This window comes from Berghia stephanieae, chromosome 1, assembly GCF_034508935.2.
Source record: "Berghia stephanieae isolate SIO BIC M18660-M18661 chromosome 1, UCSD_Bste_1.3, whole genome shotgun sequence".
NCBI classification, from domain to species: Eukaryota; Metazoa; Mollusca; class Gastropoda; order Nudibranchia; family Aeolidiidae; genus Berghia; species Berghia stephanieae.
In genome coordinates this window covers 84,537,142-84,558,661 of record NC_088360.1, presented here as the reverse complement: position 1 = coordinate 84,558,661, position 21,520 = coordinate 84,537,142, and the positions used below count along the sequence as shown (strand labels likewise).

The following is a 21,520-nucleotide window of genomic DNA, read 5'->3' as shown; positions in this document are numbered from 1 at the left end:
TTTTCTAAAAGTTTGACATTGGCATTCAAAACAACCATTTATTACTCCTGTATATAAGGGGATATTTATTTTTCTCTGTAACTCGTTTCCTTCAGCAAATAATGGATTTAGATCAGTTGGAACCGTTATGTTACATTTGAAATTAATGGTAGCAATCTCAGCCTGGAGTACACTTGTAGCAAACAATCTTATCTAAATTTTTAATATTCATTAGTTTTTATTAGAAGTTGTTCTTTCATTACTCTATTGATTAACATTTAATTTTTTATCTTATATAATGTTGTCTTTGGCTTCATAAAATAATGGATGACCTGCCTTCATTTGCATCTTTACGACAAGGCCTGACTTTGTCATGCTGTAAGATGTGTAACGAATATGAGTTCTGAATTCCCTTTTTTTGGTTTAGCAAGTGAAGATGGTTCAAAGTACAACTCATGCTGTTAATTTGGTCACAGTAATGTTCAGAAACAATTTATAAAAATTATGCATTCCAGAATGGTGTACATTGATTGGTGACGTTCATCATGAATTGAAATTATTGTTTATTGTAATATTTAAGTGTAACATGTTTCACCTGAATTCTGTATAACATTTATCATTATTTCCTCTTTTTTTTTCAGATCACGTAGTCGCTCATTTCTGACTATTCCTCAACTCATTGACTTTTTCAATGATGTAAGTCCTCATCCTCTTCAAAGCGCAGCTGTTGTAAATTACCACTATTTTTGCTGTAGCTAAATTTTTTTTATAAAGATAAATTATTTTAAAATGTTCATTGGTATCTTCTCTATATTTGATATGCTTCTAGCTGACTTGACATTTCCAGACAGTGGCAAAATAGAGGTTTTTTCTTAAAGTATATTCATCGTCATTAAGTGCTAGATGCATACTGGTGATTATAAATGTCAAACCCCCTCAGTCTTCTGCTTTGCAAAGGAAGGGAATGGTTTCTGTCTATCCTTTACCTAATAATCCATTGGATTTTTCAAATATGTCATTTGATGCCTTCCTCATGATTGTTTAACATCTATCCAGTTATAAAATTCGCTGTAGCCATAATCTTAAGACTTTAATTGTCTATGTCTGGTCATAAAATGTTATGTTTTTAACAATTACATTTTTAATCAATTGTAAATAAAGTTTTTTCTTAGTTTTTGATGAAATTTTACAGTCCAGGAGAACAATTACAGATTTATTCTAATGGAAAGGCTTTAATTCAGTGTCTTAGTATGGCCTTCATGTGACACAAATGCTATTTAACTCATGAAAAGAAGAAAGTATTCGAAGTTCCCGCCGATTTAACTCTCTCGAGTTCATATGCATGGAAAATCGAACAAATTTGTTCGATTTTCCATGAGGGTGAACTCAAGAGAGTTAAAAGTGACTTTGTTGTGAAGTGAAATGTGACAAATTGGCAATGATTTCTCACATATTTTTATGATACATTTTTCTCTTTTCAGAGTCAAAGAGATCCACGCCTCAATGAGATTCTTTTTCCTTTTTATAATAATGCACGGGTTAAAAATATCATAACATCATATGAAACTGATCCTGAATATCTGAGCAAAGGTGAGCCTTTTTTAATGAAGTGTGAAAAAAGAAGTTGAAGACTCTATTTGAGGATTTAAAAAGAATTTTGAGAAGCTAAAGAAGTTAAATGTCACTTTTAAAGTCTTTCAGGTTTTATGCAAATGGCTTTACCAAGCCTTTTTAACTTGCAGAGATCAATCTTTAACTCTAGCTTCTCTCATTAGTATGCCTCTCTCTTTTTCTTTGTTTTTGACCGTTTGAAAGCTTATTTCTGAGTTATCCCAGATCTACTACTGTTACAGATTTATTTGGTCAATGCAGATTTGAATACAGATTTTTAAAATGAAGAAATGGAAGAAAATTGTAAAAGTATAACTAATTAAAGCTTCCATTTAACAGACAAAGACAATAAATGATGCTGATTCCCACTTTTTAACATCTTACCTAACCATCTTACATTCTCCCTAAGTGTTTTTTTAAAAAATATGTCATATTCACCATCTACTTTGTTAACAGAGAGGAAACCCAAAACATCCACATCAATTCAACTCTAAAAATGTGACCCATCTCCTCAAAGCAATTATATGTTTGGACGGTTTATATGCTACAACCTGAATTGATAGTAAAAGATATGAGTTGTCTTTCTAAGCATAAAATCAGTTTTTGGCATCTGGTTCATTCCAACATAATGCCGTTTTAAGGCACCGGGTCACCTATCAAGCTGTAGCTTTTACTCAACTTTACTTTTCTGACATTCAAGCAGCAGCATTTGAATTTGACATAGGAAAACTGACAAAAATTATTTTACTTTTACCTAGAAATGGATTTTGGACCAAATTAAACTATACTGCATCACTTCCAAACCTTTTTACAATTATAATTCCTGTCAATAAGACTAGTAATCTTATATTTTGTGTCAGTGGAGGTTTATTTTTCTTAAAATTAGAGTTATTATAATAAATGGCATCCATAATATGTGTTAACACTGTGTTGATAGGTTCCGGGTGCTTAAACCTTATAGCAGAAGTGAATTATTGTAGAAATATACAAATATTTTTGTTTGTTGTTTGTAGGTCTGTGATCCATTTTCACTCCTTATTATTCATGAACAATGTTGTACAGTGCATACTCAATGATTTACTGATCTAAATGTATTTCGCACTGTATAAAGTATTCATTTTCTTAATTTTGATGTCTTTAAATTTAACTTGTTTTTCAGAGTGGTTGAGTTTGGATGGGTTTTGTCGTTACTTAATGTCCGATGAAAATGCCCCAGTATTTCTTGATCGGCTAGACAATTACATGGATATGGATCAACCTCTTGCTCATTACATCATCAATTCCTCTCACAATACCTATCTTACGGGCAGGCAGTTTGGTGGAAAGTCTTCTGTTGAAATGTATCGTCAGGTGCTGCTAGCAGGTTGCAGGTCTGTACATTTTGTTTGTTTTAGAGTGTTGAGTGAATTAATATATTTATATTGTGCATGCTGTTTGAAATGGTGATTAGTCATTCTTAGAAAACGTTCATATACTATCTTATTTTAATCTATGTCATTTTTTACAAGGGTTGGTTCATGTAAGAAATCAGTCAACAATATTGTTTATCGATTGAATCAAAACAAACAACAAAGCTTGCCTTAACTTTGCCATATTGGTATTGTTAGATTTTTGTACAATTGTTCATATATTACTCAAAATTGCAATCTTACAGCAGTTGTTTATTCAACATTTCGTTGGAAATTCATTTTAAAATATGTAACATGAATTTTATTACATAAAATCAGTCACTTCAGTAATTTCTTTTTTAGAATGTTTGATGTTGGCTCATTTAAAAAAAGAGTGAATTTTATACTCTGGTTTCTTTGAGCGGAATAATACTCCAACTGTCCTTTTGGATTTTTCTTTTCTGTAAACAGTCTGTAACAGTTTGTGTTTGAATGTTCGGATGGTATGAACATTTGTAGGCCTTGAGCCATGTTGGTGAGATGTGGTGCTTAACAAATGAGTTTCGTTTTTATAATAAAAATTTATACAAGTTGTTTATCAAACTGAGAAAAAAATGTCACTTTATTTTATAATTTGAAAAGATGGTGAAACAGTCGCTTATATTCCTTGACTTCAGATACCAATATCAGGTTATTAGTTTAATCACTTGAAAGCTTTTTAATGGTTTTATAAATCTATATTGCCTGTCAATTTGGAAGGACTACAGTCATGGGGTTGAAGGGTGATAGCAAGCAACATTCATTATGTGATGCCTAGTAACAATTGATTGTAAATGCAAATAAAACTCCACAAGTCATATCATATTTTTGTGCCTACACAGGGTGGTATAGAGTCCACAAAATGATTTAGTGTAATTATATTTGAAAATATAGCATGGTGAATATGTATATTTATGTTTTAAGGTGTGTTGAATTGGATTGCTGGGATGGTCGCAATGAAGACCAAGAACCAATCATCACCCATGGCAAGGCTATGTGTACAGATATTTTATTCAAAGATGTTATCCAGGCTATTAAAGAAACGGCATTTGTCACTTCATGCTACCCTGTTATCCTGTCATTTGAAAACCATTGCAGGTACATGATTGCATGTAACACAATTTAATTCATTGTTCTATGCATGTTGGTTTTATTAGATTATGTCAATGGTAGTTATCTGCTTTACCACAAATTGGAACCTTCAATTTATAAGTTATTTTAGAAATAATGCTCGTATAGACACACTTTTCTCATGAATGAGGCATTTAGCATTTCACTCATTGAGATTTTATAATGTCTAAAGAATGTCTTTTTGTGTGAATCAATTCTGTACAAAGAGAATTTTTTTAGAATCCACCACATATGGTCTTTCTAATTCCTTGCTGGAAGCATGATATTAAGGTGTAATCCACAAATATGAAATTGTTGACGTGTTTCTTTATTGAGAATTTAGTAGTCTCAATCCCCTCCACTGGTTGTATACACAGGACAGGGATGTTCATCTATTAAAAACATTTTTTTGGGAAAGTTTCTGCATTTTAAAAGATATCTAAAATTTGTTAGTCGAACTAAGCTTTTAAAGTATGTGTTTTATTAATTGATTTTTTTCCCGTTTCTCCAGTAAATTACAGCAATACAAAATGTCAAAATACTGTGAAGATATTTTGGGTGAATATTTGTTAAAACGTCCCTTGGATGGCCACCCGGTAAGTCCAGCAGAAATCTAAATGGTTCAAATTAATTTATTGTACTTAACAGGAAAAAAACCCGAAACAAATCTGCTTTCAAGATGATGTAATGTGATGGAGTCGTGCTCACATCATTTTTCGAATTAAATATTTTTGATGGACTTTGCTGATGAATATAAAGCATAAGAAAAAATAATGCATCACAATGATTTGTAGGTCTCCTTTGCAAGTGTCTCTGAAAATATAGACTTTATGGAGTTGCATTTTATTTTTTAATCAGAATTAAAATAAAATTATATTAGTTTTAATCTTGACCATAGTCAATACCCTCATATCTTGCATCTCTCTTCTGTTTCAGTTGGAACCCGGAACATCCTTACCCTCTCCCAACCAGCTCAAATACAAGATTCTCATTAAAAATAAAAGGCTCAAATCAGAAATCGAAAAAAGTAAGCAATTATTATTATTATTTTTTTTTTTTAATTTAACCATGCAGGGCAAATATAAGTTTTAATCAAATATTCATAACTAAATTTTATTTATAACACCACCAATTGGACATGTTATTGCTACCCATGATCCATATATGCTTAAATTTCATTTTGATTTTTTAAAATTTCACATAATTCTATCTCCAAGTAATAATAAAATGTTAGGAAAGAATAAATCAAGTTTGGTAAAGCTTCGAAGTGTGCCATAGTTTAATCATTTATCCCACCCAATCATAAATTAGGGCATACAGGGGATGGCGTGGACTCAGTAGGGGAAGACTGTTCAGTTTACTTTATTTGGAAATGGAAACGAGCATAAGCAAGGATTACGCAAGGAGAAAAAGTGAATTATGTTTAATATAAGGCCTTCATTTCAACTTTTTTACGCACAGATTAAAAAGCTTGTTGACTTTTAGATGTCTTGTTTCTAGAAAGGAGTAGTAGAATTGTATGGCTACCTTCCAGCTTGAATCTGTTAACTCATTCCTTGCACTCATCACCTGCTCTCAGGACCGTCATGTAAACATCTGAGAGGAGGTTAAATAGGGACATGTTCTGAAAATGAAATTTAATTTGAAGTGTGTTTGAGAGCGAAACAAAAGCTTTTTACAATGATGCTCACCTTATCATTTTTAATGTTGTGATTTTGGTAGAACATGCAAACTCTCTGAAGAGCCATGAATGAAATTTCAGCTCCATTTTGTACTACTTGTCATAAATCCTTACCTGGATAAGATTCCATTTTCGATCTCTCTAGAATCTGTCTTAAACACTGATATTATAATCGACCAATGATTTAAAATGTTAAAGATGGATCTGCTCAGGTCTTCTCTTTAAATTTCAATTCGCTTTGTGTTGTATGGTTGTTTTAAATTATCAGAAACTTTTAAAAAGAAATTATGCGAAATAAAAAATTGATATTATCAAATATTCAAAGAATGCCAGCTTTTATGCCAATTGAGTGATGTGATTATTAGTCCATTGCATTTTACTTTGTTTGTCAATTTACCAAGAGCAGATGTCTGTTGAATATGTACAAATATTTCTTTATTGAATCCTTCTGAAAACTATATTTTTCATTTTGAAAATTTCCACAGTGCAATTGGAATTAATGCAGAAAGGAATGATGCAAATTGTCAATGATGAAAACGAGGCTGTTGAAGATCCAAATGTTTCACAGTTGGATGGGGAAGACGGGCCACTCAATGGTGAGATTTGTTCTGATTTGATTCAAAATTTAATCATTGAGAATACATGTCGATGATTTTTTCATCTCTTTCTTTTTTTTTCTACCACTCTTTCAGATTTGCTTTTGCATCTTTATATCATCATGACTTCCAGGGAAAATATTGATGGTTTCGTTAACAGTTTATGTTTTTATCTACACTTTTTTTTTGGGGGGGACCAATATGTCAATGTTGTGAAAACAGCACTTTTTGTACAATTCAATTTTGAAAATATTAACATCATTTATGTTGTAAACACACCAAGGGACCTGTTTTATATGACTTTCAGACAAATTGATTAGAATATGTTTATATGCTTATAAATACAATTTATAAGTACTATAAATATGTTCTGAAAGTGGTTTAGACAATTGGCTTTTAATGATAACTTTTTAATATGAAATTTGATGAATTTTTACCCTGTGTTCACTATCAACAACACCAACACTTTTCCAGTGATAATTGACAATGGATTATCCCAAATTGTGTTTTATCTCCCATGTGTTACATTATATTACTACACAAATATTGTGAAGCCCATCAAAGTTATAAAGCAATTATCAAATGTGCTGGAGATCTGGAGATTCAGAAGTGTATTGTGGTTCTAAATTAAAGTTCATGGATTTGTGGATCACACCTGAGTAAATTTGTGAATGTGTGTACATGCCTGTAAGTTTGTTTGTGTGTGTGTATGTGTGTGTGTGTGTGCGCACGTGAGAGAGAGAGAGAGAAGGAGAAGGAAAATTGTGCATCATATTTATGAATTAGTATTATGGGGCCTAACGTCACATTTGTATAGAAGAACTTAATATATAACTAATTTTCTGTAATTCAATTCTACAGCAAAACATTTTATTCAAAATGTCTTACCTTATTCCGCAAAATCCCAAATGAAGTCATTTTTTGAGTCAACAACAACTTCAAATTTAAACAGTACAGTAGAATCACTTTAAACCGAAATTTTGGGGAGCTTCTAAACCATTTCGGTTTAAAGACTTTTGGTTTAAAGCAAGTTCCCGTTTTGCGGTGTTTTTCAAGAATTTGCTCATTTAATCTTATCATGTGTTGTTTCCTCTTAAATAAAGTTGTTGAATAAAACCGTCTTGGTAACCATTTTTTATTTTTTATTTTATGGTATGCTATAAAAACATTTTTGGGGGTTTTGTTTTCCATTCAATATTGTTGAGAGTTGAGTTCGGGATGCCGTGTTTTTTACATATCACTGTCTTGCTCATTATTCATCGATTTCACATAGTATTGTGATTTTAAACTCCAACGTGTAAGCACAGTGCTTTCACTTAGACATCTTTTAGTAAAATGTAAAGCTAAAATAAGATCGAAAGTTCTTGTTTGATAATTGATAATGAATGATGCGCATGATGAAAAGGCGTGTCAATGCTATCCTGTCTACTACACACCCCTCTTTTGTTGAAAAGCCATTAGGTTCAAAGGCCGAATTACATAGAAAAAGGAAAAGTGCTCTCAAGTTGTTTCAGTTTAAAGAAAGTCCTGCTTAGAAGTATTTTGGTTCATCGTCAGAATTAGTACAAAGATAGTGAAGAAACTCGTACAATTGATTAAATTAAATTCTTTGTGGTTCATGGATTTTTCGCTTTAGCTACTTTCGGTTTAAAGTTATGTTACTGTATTTGAGTTTATATGCTTGCTCCAGACACATGTAAATTTGCTTTTATGAAGTTACTTTAAGGGTTAAGACTGCAAAATGTTAAAACTGATTTCCTTACTTAAAATATTATCACGTTTAGACAGTCTTGAAAATATTTATACACATTCTTGAGAAAAAATGCGTAATCAAATAATGGCAGAGAACATTAAACTTTTAGCCTTTAGAAATAGATTTTTCATGTGTTAACAGTTCTAATCTAAATCGACCATAAGTGGTAATTAATAAGAGTGAATCTGCATCACTTGCTAAACCTAAAAATTGTAAAGAGAGAACTCTATTCTCTAATATCAACCCTTACAAGGTAAGGGGCCATGGATGGATAACAGGAATATTTTGTAAGGAATTTGCTGCAGAATTAAATCAGTGTTAACCATAACCTCTTGTGTTTCACCAGCCCAAAGGGAATTCTCATACCACTGGAAAGAAGCACTTACTTTGTTAACTTTCAAATGTTGTAAAATTTTGGAGCACTTTCCCCGGTCACATCATCGGCTTCGTGGGATTGGATAATATTCTCTCACTTAGTCATAAAGACTCAGGACGGAGCATCTATTTGAGATCATGTGAAGAAGCTAATTCTATTCTCAAAGCATTTGATAATGTCTCTTTTATATAAATCGAATAACCTTTTTGAAAAATGCGATGACTATACTATAGGATGAACACAAAGACTTGTCTTGTAGTATAACATTGACTACAACAAGCCTAAACTTTGAGCTTCTCAAGGAATAGTTATATGATAAAAGAGGTAAACAAACGCAGGCTTATTTTCATATGATTGTAAGCTAATGTAACCAACATTGGATTAAATTTTTGGCTTCAACTCAAAGACAACACATTAGATCTGATCTTTGTCAAATCATCCATATAAAAATTTATCCAGGAGTAGGAGATCATGAGGTACATTTTGAATTTTCAATATAAATACCAAACAGGTATAAAAAAAATATTCCCATGCTGCATATATAAGTGTGATAAAACACAAACATGTGAATAGAAGTTTTAAGTTTTAAAAGAAATTTATTGTGAAACATACTGCAATCTCAAATGTTAATCAAATTTGAAATTTAAAGATGAATTCCAGAACTATAATTAAGCCATTTTAACATTGCTGAGACAATAAAATTTGAATGCATTTGAGAATTATGAAGCAAACATTTCATTTCATGTACATGCATCTATGCTGTAGAATAACTTATTCTTCAATATATTGATTATACATGACTTTGGCATTCCATCTTACAGTCGTGTCAGATTCATTGCTGATCAGATGATGCCTAATTTTCTGTCTTTTTGTCTGTTGTATGTGCTTTCAAAACAAATCTCAACGATTCCAAATAGTTTTCTTGAGAATGTTTTCTGTTCATCCTTCCCCTTTCCCTCATGTAAATTTTTTTTAAATTTTTTATTTCTCCTTTTTGGACTCCTTAAATATATCAAACTCGGGCGGGCAATTACACATGAAATTGCTGAGGGCACCACTTTTAGAGTCTGGCAGTCTTGTTTAAAATGATAATAAAAGTTTTGAGATATTTTATAACTTGAGATGAATATGCGGCATACTAAAAAATTGTCAAGTCCATTTTATTTTGTCTTCAACTGTTGCAAAGATTCAATTGAGAGTTATAATAGTTTTTCCTGTTTTTTTTTTTCTTTAAAAAAAATCAAGCTGAATAACAAGCTAAAAACAAATACCCCCCCCCCCCCCACCCCTTGCCAATAATTCTAAATAAAACCAATCACCCAATTACTGTTGGGTAAATTGAGTAGCCAGGAATTTTTTTTTGTAATCCCCCCCCCCCCCCCCCCCACCACCATCCTTGTTATTAACCTGATAATTGGGTCCCACTCACATGCTGCATCCTCAGCATCCACTTAAATATATTTGATATGGTTCTTCCCTTTCCCTGTGTTACATTCATATTCATATTAGTCCGATGAAAGCCTTACTTATTTTGTTAGCCACTGGCGAATATATGCTGTGGATTTGACATTTGTTTGAGTGCCTTGGATTTACATCCCATGGCCCTTTCTCCTTAAAACCACGTGTGGCCTTGGAACTTATCCACTTAAAAAAAAAAAAAGAAACAGTGTATTAGATGTAAATTAAAAAAAAAAGAATAATATTTTATAAAATTATTGTATCTGAAATGAACTGTCAAGTTTTCCATTAGTTACATAATATAAATAAACTTATTTTTTTCATTTGAAATTAAATGTTTTTTCATTGCACACATTTTACTTAATTTGTTGATATCAATTGTAAACTTTATCTTATACATATTTATTAACATTTTTATGCTTTTTAGTGTGTCACTTTGTGAATTGAAAAATTTATGTGTTTTTATGCTTGTTATTTATCCGTCGTTCATAACAGTATTTTGTAAAATTTTACTTTCATAAGCTGTTAATGTGTTTTAGGAGGAAGCGAATGCAAATTAAAATGCATATTGATCATTTAGAATATTTTAAGTCATTATTATTTTATATTATTATTATTATATTCATGAAAGTGATCATAATTACGTAGCCTGCACTTTGTTTAAGATGCATCAATTCCATTGTAAAAACTGTTCAGAGATAGTTGTTACCATTAGTTTGAACCCAGCATGTAAATCAATCACACTGATCAACATGTTTTGTATTAGTAAGCCATTCCTTCATAAACTTTATGACAATATATTATTCCCTACATGTTATCACATTCATATTTGTTTATAAATAATTTTTTTTTTCCAATTTTATCCATCCTTATCTTAGACAACCAGTTATGTATCAGTATTTATATATATTTTATTTTCTTCTAGTTTTCTGTTGTTATTGAATTGTTCTTAATTTATTAGAAACACTTTTTTTTGTTAGTTTTATATTTCATGGCATATTTACTCTGACTTTTTATTTAATTCTTTCATGCCCTTTCCTTGGTTTGGCGATGAGCCCCCCCCCCCCCCCCCCCCACACACACACACACACTTATTTCCCCCCAACAGTTGTGTAAGTGCCAGTATATTCCTCTTCCATGCCTCATGCCCTGTCTTCTCACTCCTCAGATGATGATGCAGATAGTGCCAGTAGTATTGAAAGCTCCCCACAAAATAAAGAAGCCACTACCACCAGCAAACCCTCTGGTACATGAACATGAAATAAGTTCCTTCCTCTCTGTCCTGTATTTCATATTATTATTATCATATTATTTACCATTATCCCCACTTCCTCTTCCTCCTCCCCTTCAGACTGTGGAGAGCTGCCTGCTCTGCATAGTAACATGATCGTACCTGTATTACTCAATATTACTTTTTTTTTTAATTTCATGCCTGGTTTTGTTTCTCTCCCATTCTTGAATATGAGATCATTATCATTATTATTATTTATTTATTTCCTTTTCGTCTCTTTTAATTTTGACCACTTTTGATTTTGTTTATTAATCGTGGCCATTGCCTACAATAGGTATTATGTTGGGTGTGAACTAAATGCTGCAAAATTGGTTTTAGATTTAAAAAACAAAAACAAGCTGTGTACGTTTATTCCTTAGCTATAATATTATTGTATCGTAAAATGCAAAAGTATGAGGGGTTTTTTCCTCACTATTTTAACTTTTTAATATATGTTTTTATTGGTATCTGTTTCACTAACATAATATCAAATTGTGGCGATAGGTTACATTTGGAAGTTATGTATTATTTGACTTCATTCATTCATATTTTCTGTTTATTTCTGTTGATATTTTTTTCAAAATACTTTTTTATAAGGGTTAACATGGTTTTTCATACCAGAGAAAACAAAGCTCAATATTTTATCCTAAATAAATCGAAAATATCATAATCAAAAAAGTTTACAATTTTCACTTATTGAGCACTAAAAATAGACATTTCATGCTTACAACCCCCCCCCCCCCCCTCTCTCTCTCTCTCTCTCTCTCTCTCTCTCTCTCTCTCTCTCTCTCTCTCTTTCTCTCTCTCTCCTATGTCACTTACGTTGCATTGGCGATAGAACGGGCTGTGGAATACAAAGGATAACAACTAGAAACTAGAGAAACTTAAAGACCAAAATGTTTCATATGTGTTTGCCTAAAACCGAACCTGTAGGGTACTTTTTTTTGTTTATTTTTTCACATGGGCGTGTTAAAACAAAAATTGAAAATGAATATTTTGATAAAACGAAATTTGAAAAAAAAAAATTACCCTTCATTTTACTTTTTATTAGCTGGTCCTGGACAATACATAACCTCACATGATAGAGTCTGAGCAAAAGTTTCTCAGAGTGAAAACCATATTAACCATACCACTCCATTGGAATTAATGGTATTAATATTTGTTCATTATGGCCTCACATGCTGTACATGCCTACTAACACCATTCAGACGCTCACATAGACTTTTAAAACTCACTCTTCGTTGCTTTATTTGGTATGTCTTTTTTATCTTCTCACTCAAACTAGCTTCATATATGATTTTTATCATTGCTGCATTTTAAAATTATTTCTATCACCATATGAACCTGTTTTTTTTTTCTGTATCAGATTAGCAAAGCATGAATTTAAATTTATGTTCATAATTATTATTATTTGTTTATACTTTTGTTTGCATTCAGGACATTCACCGAGTATTTCAGTTCCTATGCAGAGATTTGGTCTCATCATACCCTTGCTAATAGTTTAATAATTTAGTGAACACGAATGATATCCAGGATTAATCCCCATGTTTTATTCCTTTGAGTTCATGTTATGCTTTTCAACATAGAAAAAATAGAAATTTATATAAAATATAATTCTAGATTGCTTAAGAAGGTGTTCGTTTTTTGATTATTATTTTTTTGTACTGTTAAATTTTATTTTTTTTACTTCTTTAATATCCAATTTGACTCATTGCAAAGAACCAAAAAAAAAAACCCACCAAAAACCTCAGAAGATAATAACTGTCTTTAGGGCCCTCATTTAAAATCATCCATATTTTGTTATAACCCTGTCAGATTGCTCTTTGTTTCCCATATAATATTTTATTTTATTTTATCAACACTGTTGACCTAATGCATGTGGTCATTTCAACACCTGTATCTTTATTTTGCTACCTCGGGATTACATTGTTATTCTTTGACAAAATATGCTGTATAATTTAACTATCATGTAATAATTATCTTTTATTTTCTATGTTGGCTTGCTATAAATACTTTATTTAAAATGTTAAAAAACAAAACAAATAAAAAACAAAAAAAAAAAAAATTAGATTATATAAATATATATAAACATGAAAAACAAATTAAAAAAAATATATATATAAGAATGAAATCAAACTTAGTTTGAACAATTGGCATTTGTTTTCATCTAATGACCAAGTCAATATTACCTCACTATCCCTCATGATTGCATGAGGCACTAAGACAATTTGAGCATGAAAGTGGGGTTATGTGAACCAATCTCTTGTGTTTAGTGGAAAGGGGTACCCAGGCTAATCAAGTTGTTTATTTCTGCAGCATCATTAATGCGCGTACAAATTACCCCCTTTGGCCCCCACATTCACAGCATGTGTTCTTGGCTTACAATCTATCTCGAACTTCTTAGCAAAGACTCTTATATGATTTTAAAAAACAACAACAGTATAATCACATGAATCTGTCGCAAGCGCTGTAAAACCCTAAAAAACAAACATAACTACTTGAATCGAAAAGCCATTTAACTTATTTACACAATTGAAAATAAATGTAAAATTAGGTCATGTCTACATATGTGTGTGTGTGTGTGTCTGGGAGTGGAGATGAAGGGTGGTGGTGGCATTTCACCCAATAAGTATGGTTGCAATTATGGGTACAAATAATTATTTTTGCAACTCATGGCCCAGATACAGATCACCTTATTTCTTGGTAAGATGCCACAAGTTTTATTTGGAATGTTGAATTTTTAAAAATAAACTTATCCCTGTCATTTAAACAAACAAACAAAAAGGAATATGTAGTAGGGCAAAAAGTCACAAGCAATTGACCCAATAAAAGTCTGAAGTCATACTGGAAATCTTCTTCTTCTTCTTCTTCGTTCCTCTGATGGACATCTATGGCTGCAGTCCGATATCTGCTATGAAGTCTGTGGTCCGCTTTAGGTCCTCAGCCTCACCATAGAGCTTTGTGTTGAGTGTTGTAGGGGTGACCCAGTGGTTCGAACGTTGCACGTTGTATAATGGGCAATCCATAAGCACATGTAAAGTGGTTTCATGGTCGGTTCCACATGGGCAATAAGGGGTTGTTCCAATACCTAGCTTTGTAAACATATGTCCTCTTAGTCTATTGTGCCATTCAGCGAAGTAGCCAAGTCACTCTATTCCGCCTCCGAACAGGACACAATACTGGAAATCAATTCTCATTTCAGCCTCAAATACGTGACAGCCCTTTACCAAGCTGATAGGCAGTTTTTAAAAACTTGGCAAGTGCATCTGTGTCATGAAGCAAAGTCAAATCAATCTATAAAGTTTCTAAGATATTCTATTGCTCCCGCCATGGATCATTTTTTAAAATGTTAGAAGTTCATCATGATATCAATTTTTCTTAAAAATTGATACAGTTCCATGATTTGTCAAATTAGAAAAATTAAGATTTTATCAAAAAAGGAAAACGTAAATTCTGTTCACGTTCAAAAAGTATATGCTGACAATATTGAAATAATTTGATATAAGTATTGTCATACTGGAAACAAATATTACTCTCCTAAAGGTTCCCATGATTTATAAATAAGAAAGTCCTTATCAGTAAGTGTGCTTTAATAAAAGTAGTTAAAAATATCACCTCTGAAAAACTCAAAACAGATGTGATAATTATAATATTAATGATAATAAAATTTGTTCGACTTGTTTTTTATAGAATACAGACGCATTGCCAATATTGGTTTGAATGTTAATTGTCATATCTTCAACCTTATGTGTCCATATATTTTGGAAACATCCATATTTGTCATTAACGATCTCTTTTAAGATGGTAAATTTTTGTCGAATCATAAGTGTCACTCACAAACCCTCCTCTCCAAATCTAAACCCTTGCACTTATCCCATCAGAGCGAATCCCATGCGATGTTACGTTTTAATTTGTCTCCGCAGGCTCAATCTAGCAGCGTGGAGTTATCAGCCAATTTGCTAATACCAATCTGATTTAAATGTCTGTTCCAGATCTGAACTCAACCCTCAAGCCTGACACAGAGGCACATCCTGAGCTAAGCAAGACTGCCACTGGCAGTGTTGACTCAGACTCGGAGAGCAAGAAAATTAATGTCAAGTCAAAAAAGGCTAAAGAAGATGTATGTGATGTGGATTATTTCACAACTTTGATCATCTCTTGTTTTGGGTTTTTTTTGTTTTGTTTTTTTTTTTTGTTTTTGTTTACTTGTTTTTTATTTTCTTTTTATAGGAATTTACTTGATAAAAACTTATAATGACTGAAATATATAAATACAGGTAAGTATCGAAACAAATAATTCATTTGTCCCTTATTTAGAAATCCAATTGATCATTAAATCATCTGTAGTATCTTTTAGAAAAAAATTATGCCTTGTGTTAAACCTATTGTTTTCATCTTACATTTATTTAAACCATGTAAATTTGATTGGACTTAATTGTTATTCAGCTTTGTAAATGATAATTTATGAAACAGTTCAAGACTCGCATGCTTTTTAAAACATGTTGTCATCTATGTTTGGTGCAGTCATGTACTGAGTGATGTGTTCAACACTGAGACTTTTTTAAAGGCATTGGATAAATGTACGTATTAATTAATCATATGTCTCCAGTTGGATGATCTTCTCAAGACAGATTCCATGGATGGGCTGACAGCAGATGAGGAAGCAGCCCTCATGTCATCTTATCATTACACTAGTGCCACCACCAACATTCACCCATACCTCTCTGCTATGGTCAACTACGCACAACCAGTCAAATTTCAAGGCTTTGATATTGCTGAAGGTGAGATTTTCTTGTGGGTTTTTTTTTCACTTCACATATTGGTAAGTAACGTGATCATGATATCAAAAGAGTATCCCAGTTGTACACTGATGATAGCTGACTCTTGCGCGCTCTCTCTCTCTCTCTCTCTCTCTCTCTCTCTCTCTCTCTCTCTCTCTCTCTCTCTCTCTCTCTCTCTCTCTCTCTCTCTCTCTCTCTCCATCTCTCTCTCTCTCTCTCTTTCTCTCTCTCTCTCTGACATATACAAACAAACACACACACACAAACACTCACTCTCTTTCTCTGTGCATTTTTTTAATGGTTACACAGGCATTGGTGGAAGACAAGTGTATATTCAATCGGAGTAATCATTGGGTTTATTTTGTTGTCAAACATTTAAAAAAAAATAATTTATCATTATTATTATTATTTTATTCTCTGAGGAAATGCAGATGAATATTCTGTTACCTTTGTCATGGGACTGTTTCTTTTGAATTCTGAATACAGAGTGATACTTTTTGCTTTAAGCATTATAGCAATTAAAAACACCAAAAAAATCTTATGAATGTGAGGTGATATAAATTGAAAGCAAAAAAAATCTGTATGGTTTTCATTTTGTTATGGTCTTTTTATACTGTTTTTGTTTTAAATCATAATCATTTTGCTTTTAAATAAAGATATTTGGTTTCTGACAGGGCCATAGTATTCATCTAAAGTGCACTTATATGCTTTTAAATAACACAGTATCCAGTTCATAACTTAATTTTCAGTCACGATTTGTTTTCAGTTAGTAGAACAATCACTTGTACTTGTGGAATTCGGCAAGATTTCATGGCCAGCTCTTTTTGTTCTTTTCTCCCCTGTACTTCATGGGTTTGAAATGAACGAACTTTCTTACAACTGGTTGAGGTTTCATTTTTTCTTTTTCTTTTCTGTTCCTTTTTATTTTTGTTTTGTTAACAGAAACATCCAATACAAACAATGAAAAATAATGTGTTACAAATTTATTTTTATTCCACGAAGATTATCTCAAAATCAAAGATTATGATTATCATAGAATATGCAAACATTTTGTATGGTTTCATAGATTTCGACAAGATTGTTGTTGTTGTTTTGTTGTTTTTTTTTTTGATTTAAAAGATTTATTTTTAGAATTATCTTTTTAAAAATTAGTGATGGGGTTATTATATTTCATTAATAAATCAGTAGAGCCATGGACATTTCTTAATGCAATGTTATAAAATGATAATGTGTGATAAGTCATACCACCTTTATCATTTCATTATATATATATTATTAGTATTATGAGTTTCATCAAGTTGTGTTATACCGATAAAAGGCATCTCGTACAAGATAACATCTCTTTTTCTTTCACTAACATTGATCACTTTCTAAGAGTAATAAAAGAATTCAAAATATTATACCATCATTCTTTTCAACTCATCTACAGTCTCTCTGAATTTCCATGTGGTAGATTGTTCTTTTTCTTTTTAAAGAAAATGTGATGAAATGGCAGTCATACTTTGTTCTTTTTCTTTTTAAAGACAATGTCATGGAATGACAAATAAACATATGTTTACCGATTGTGTTACACTCAAAATGTTATTCAAGGCCCATGTCCAAACTATTGTTGCGGCCGCTATTGCCATTAAAAGGAGGCTCATTTGAAAGGGATGGGACATTCACTATGCTGACACTATATTTGCTATGAACAATTTAATTTAGTATGGGTATTGTATATTCACTCCATTACACATTGAGATTGATTTCAATGCATATGCAGTATTTATTATAGTTTTATCATCAGAATTAAATCTAGGTGGAAAAAAAAACAAACTCATTTTACACTTTACTCAGATCAATATTATAAAGCAGTATATGGAGTACAATGGTTTGGTCTGGAAGGTACATTCTAGACATTCTGACCTTTTGATATCTATGAATAAATCATTCTTTTCTCTTTAATTTAATACCTCAGAGAAATCTCAGTTAAATATTTTGCACACATCACTATAGCAATGTATCTGTGTCAATTTATTTTCAATCAGCTCCATTGGTATGTACACAATTTTAAATCTTTTAATAGCAATATTTTCCTGAATTTACTCCCGAGTGCAGAAACAAACAGCATACATACCTCTCCCCTTGTCAATTGTACAAGGTATATTTAAAGTTATGGGGCATGCATTCAAGAACGATTTCACAAGGTCTCCAATTCTGGGAAGACTTCACGGTTTAACTGGTTAGTGAAGTCGAGGAATTACGTTGGATTGACTGAAAAGGGAAAGGCAGTGAGTCAGTCAGTCAATCCAAAACTTCAAGTTACAAACAAAAGATTGCCGTTCTTTTGCCAAACCTAAAGAGTTGTCAATGAGTGAATATAGGGTATGATGATTCAAGACACTTTCGATGAAAAAAAGTATGAGAGAAAAATGACTTTCACCCCCCCCCCCCCCCCCCCAATAAATTCACTTTCACTTTTATAGTCACTTTTCAGATATGATTTTAGTTCAGCCATGGACCTTTTGGACTGAACCATTGTGCGCCTCACATATGTCAAGTTATTTCTGCCCATCAATTAGTAGTCTTATCTTAGACTCTTATGATTGATTGTTCAAATCCAATTTTATTTTCAATCGCAATCAAAACTTTTACCCATGTTTTATAACTTTCTTTACGTAGGACAAATGCCATGTCGTATATACAACATTGCATTAAGATACTGTTAACATAAATTTGAAAAAAAAAAGATTAAGGCAAAGTAACACTCCGGATACATAATGTTTTGTTCTTGTCAGATTCTTGCTTATTAACATCCATTCTGAATGCAATCGAGGTCATGTGTCTCTTCCTCAAAAGATAGTTTATCCCATTTTTTCTTTTCTTTTCTTTTTTGTTTTTCCATGCGCTATCAGTAAGACTCTTTGTATTTTTTTATGGATGAAATTTGTAATTATCAATCGCTGCATTTTTTGTAATTCTAAATTGCTGGTAACATTGATTATAACTGATGTGGTAAGAGTTAAAGTCTGACTGGTTTGTCTTTTGATGTAAGTGCAAAAAAAAAAAAAATGTCTAGTAAGATGAGATTTATTGGCTGACTCCGAAGTGGCTTTTAATCATTTCAGAGAGAAATGTACAGTACCACATGTCATCCTTCAATGAAAATACCGGTCTGGGTTACCTTAAAACTCAGGCTCTTGAATTCGTCAAGTATCCTTCTACCACTGGACATGTAATCATTTCTATCTAAAGATGGTGGAAAAAGGGGCTTAGGTGGTATTTTAAAAACTAGTGTAAGCATGTGCTGTGATTTCATTTTTTTCCTTGTTTTTTTTTTTTTTTTTTTAAATTGATATTGTTTTTCTTCAATGTTTGCAGTTTTGTTGTAAAAAAAATGAATAAGTCTTGCATCAGATTGTTTGCAATAAAATGAGTATATTTTACAGTTGTGATTATATGATTTTAAATATGAAATTATATGAAATTTGCATGCACAGTTATTCCTTTTAATAGGTGTACAATTCCAAAACATTTGTAAGATTTCATCAATTTCTTCATTCGTGTAATTCTTCATGCTAGTGTTACAATTCATTTTCAAAATTTTTTTGTTCTCAAGTTCAAAGTCATTGGCGTATGGGTCTCTTTGAATAAATGCCATTAATTTATTTATGTTAAGAAAAAAAAATGTCTTAATTAATTGCATAAACTGTGAAAGCTTTTATTAAGTCAAATGACGTGAATTAATGGTACACCTCTTCAAATAAAGTATTTTTGTCATACTAACTTAACAAATGTTTTTGTTTTTACTTAACTTTTTTTAATTTTCTGCATTTTTGAGAATTCACATTTGTATTAATATCTGCATCCAAATGCATCTTCATTTGATTCTTCATAAATTATTGATATTAGTGCAGATCATCACTGCATATGTCAGCACTACATCTAATATATACCTTTTCATGACAGTTACTGTTGAAATAATTTATTTCAATCTCATTGCAAAAATTTGAATAAGTATCTTGAGAAAAAATAGTATGCCAAGAACAGATAGAATGAGGTTTTTACTCAATATATTGGAAATTAAACGAAATATATTGGATCAAAATCCGTTGTTTTGTACCTCTGTTGTTTGATAGGCTTTAGAAATAGAAAATAACAAAAAAAAAAAAAACAATTAAAAACTGTTAATAATTGATAATAGACCATGTTTTAATTCTATGTGACTGTAAGTATGTCAAATAGATTATTACTTATTACATTAAAAAAACATTCTTTAGCCATCAGTGTTCCAAAAGGAATTCAAGAACCTTAGCAGTCTATCTTGTTTAAATTCCTTTTTAATTATTTATTTATGACTAAAATCATTTTGAATAAATGTTCTCATTGCACCCACTCCTTTTCATGTTGTATGTCCTCCCTTTTGATCAAGTATTAAAACAGTGAAAATGGGAAATATCGACATCGATATACTTTATCATAACTATCGGATCGATTGATCGGTGATATACAAATATTATTTTAGCTGAAGGATCTTAAATTTGTTTATTTCATCGGTACAATTAAATTTATATAAGATAGGATTTAGTGGTAATTGGATTATTTACTAGTTTTTATTAATTACTGTAAGTATTTATTTATATTTATTTATTTTTTATTTATAGTTATTCATTTTTTGTACCTACAGCATGTTACTTTAAGTCTTACTAATTTTCATTTGTTACAATATATTGAAGCTTGTTTGGTGTGTCATGTCATGTCATGTCAGTCTTATTGTGTTGATTATTGTTTGCCTTTATTCTATTTCCACCACCAAAGAGAGAAATATCCACTTCCACATGTCTTCCTTCAATGAAAGCACTGTCTATGGAATGATCAAACATGGATGCATGGACTTTGTAGAGTATCCTTCATGTCACACTGTCAGTTTACCTCATTGTTTGATATTGTATCATTGTTGCTTTGACTTGTTTTCATTGTAGAAGTATTTATTGTTTATAGATTTGTCACATTTTAGTCAAGGAATAAATGTTACAGAAATCCCCATAATATACAGCTAATATAAGACTTTCTCTATTTGGACAGTTTTTCTTGTTTTAAAAATAAATAAATTATATACCTTTTAGCATACTATAAAAAAGAGTTCTTATGAATACTTGGTGGTTTGTTATTAAGATCATTTTTTCCCCCAAAATTTCTTATCTGGAGAAGAATAAAAATGTTAAAAACTACTTGTGCTACCATTCAGGTGAGATATAACTTGAATTCCTTCAAAGATTCTGAGTATATATCTGACTTTAAATATAAGACAAAATGTGTTTTGGCCTTAAGTATTCATTAGAGAACTAGATTAGACAGTTACAGGGATACTTTATTCACATTAAAAAATACCCCAAAGAAAACGTATACATGATATATATCATATCAACCTATTTTGGGGGGTAATGTTTCTGAAGTACAGAGAGCTGGGGTTTGAAATTTCACTTTAAGATTATAAGT

General features: G+C 31.4%; 1 protein-coding gene across 6 annotated transcripts in view; it reads left to right on the top strand.

Moving 5' to 3' along the window:
• LOC144959553 (1-phosphatidylinositol 4,5-bisphosphate phosphodiesterase beta-4-like) overlaps window positions 1–21,520 on the top strand; it is a 56,723-nt gene that overhangs the window by 15,601 nt on the left and 19,602 nt on the right. For 2 of the 6 annotated variants that reach the window (XM_078892169.1, XM_078892180.1), the window contains exons 10-20: window positions 621–675; window positions 1,461–1,569; window positions 2,750–2,960; window positions 3,942–4,115; window positions 4,639–4,723; window positions 5,064–5,154; window positions 6,294–6,404; window positions 11,160–11,237; window positions 15,254–15,381; window positions 15,871–16,042; window positions 19,150–19,234. In XM_078892169.1, the coding sequence (XP_078748295.1) occupies window positions 621–675; window positions 1,461–1,569; window positions 2,750–2,960; window positions 3,942–4,115; window positions 4,639–4,723; window positions 5,064–5,154; window positions 6,294–6,404; window positions 11,160–11,237; window positions 15,254–15,381; window positions 15,871–16,042; window positions 19,150–19,234 (1,299 nt within the window). Of the gene's footprint in view, window positions 1–620; window positions 676–1,460; window positions 1,570–2,749; window positions 2,961–3,941; window positions 4,116–4,638; window positions 4,724–5,063; window positions 5,155–6,293; window positions 6,405–11,159; window positions 11,238–15,253; window positions 15,382–15,870; window positions 16,043–19,149; window positions 19,235–20,839; window positions 20,925–21,520 lie in introns of all 6 variants that reach the window. The other 4 variants (XM_078892188.1, XM_078892176.1, XM_078892198.1 and 1 more) reach the window with 3 other exon arrangements.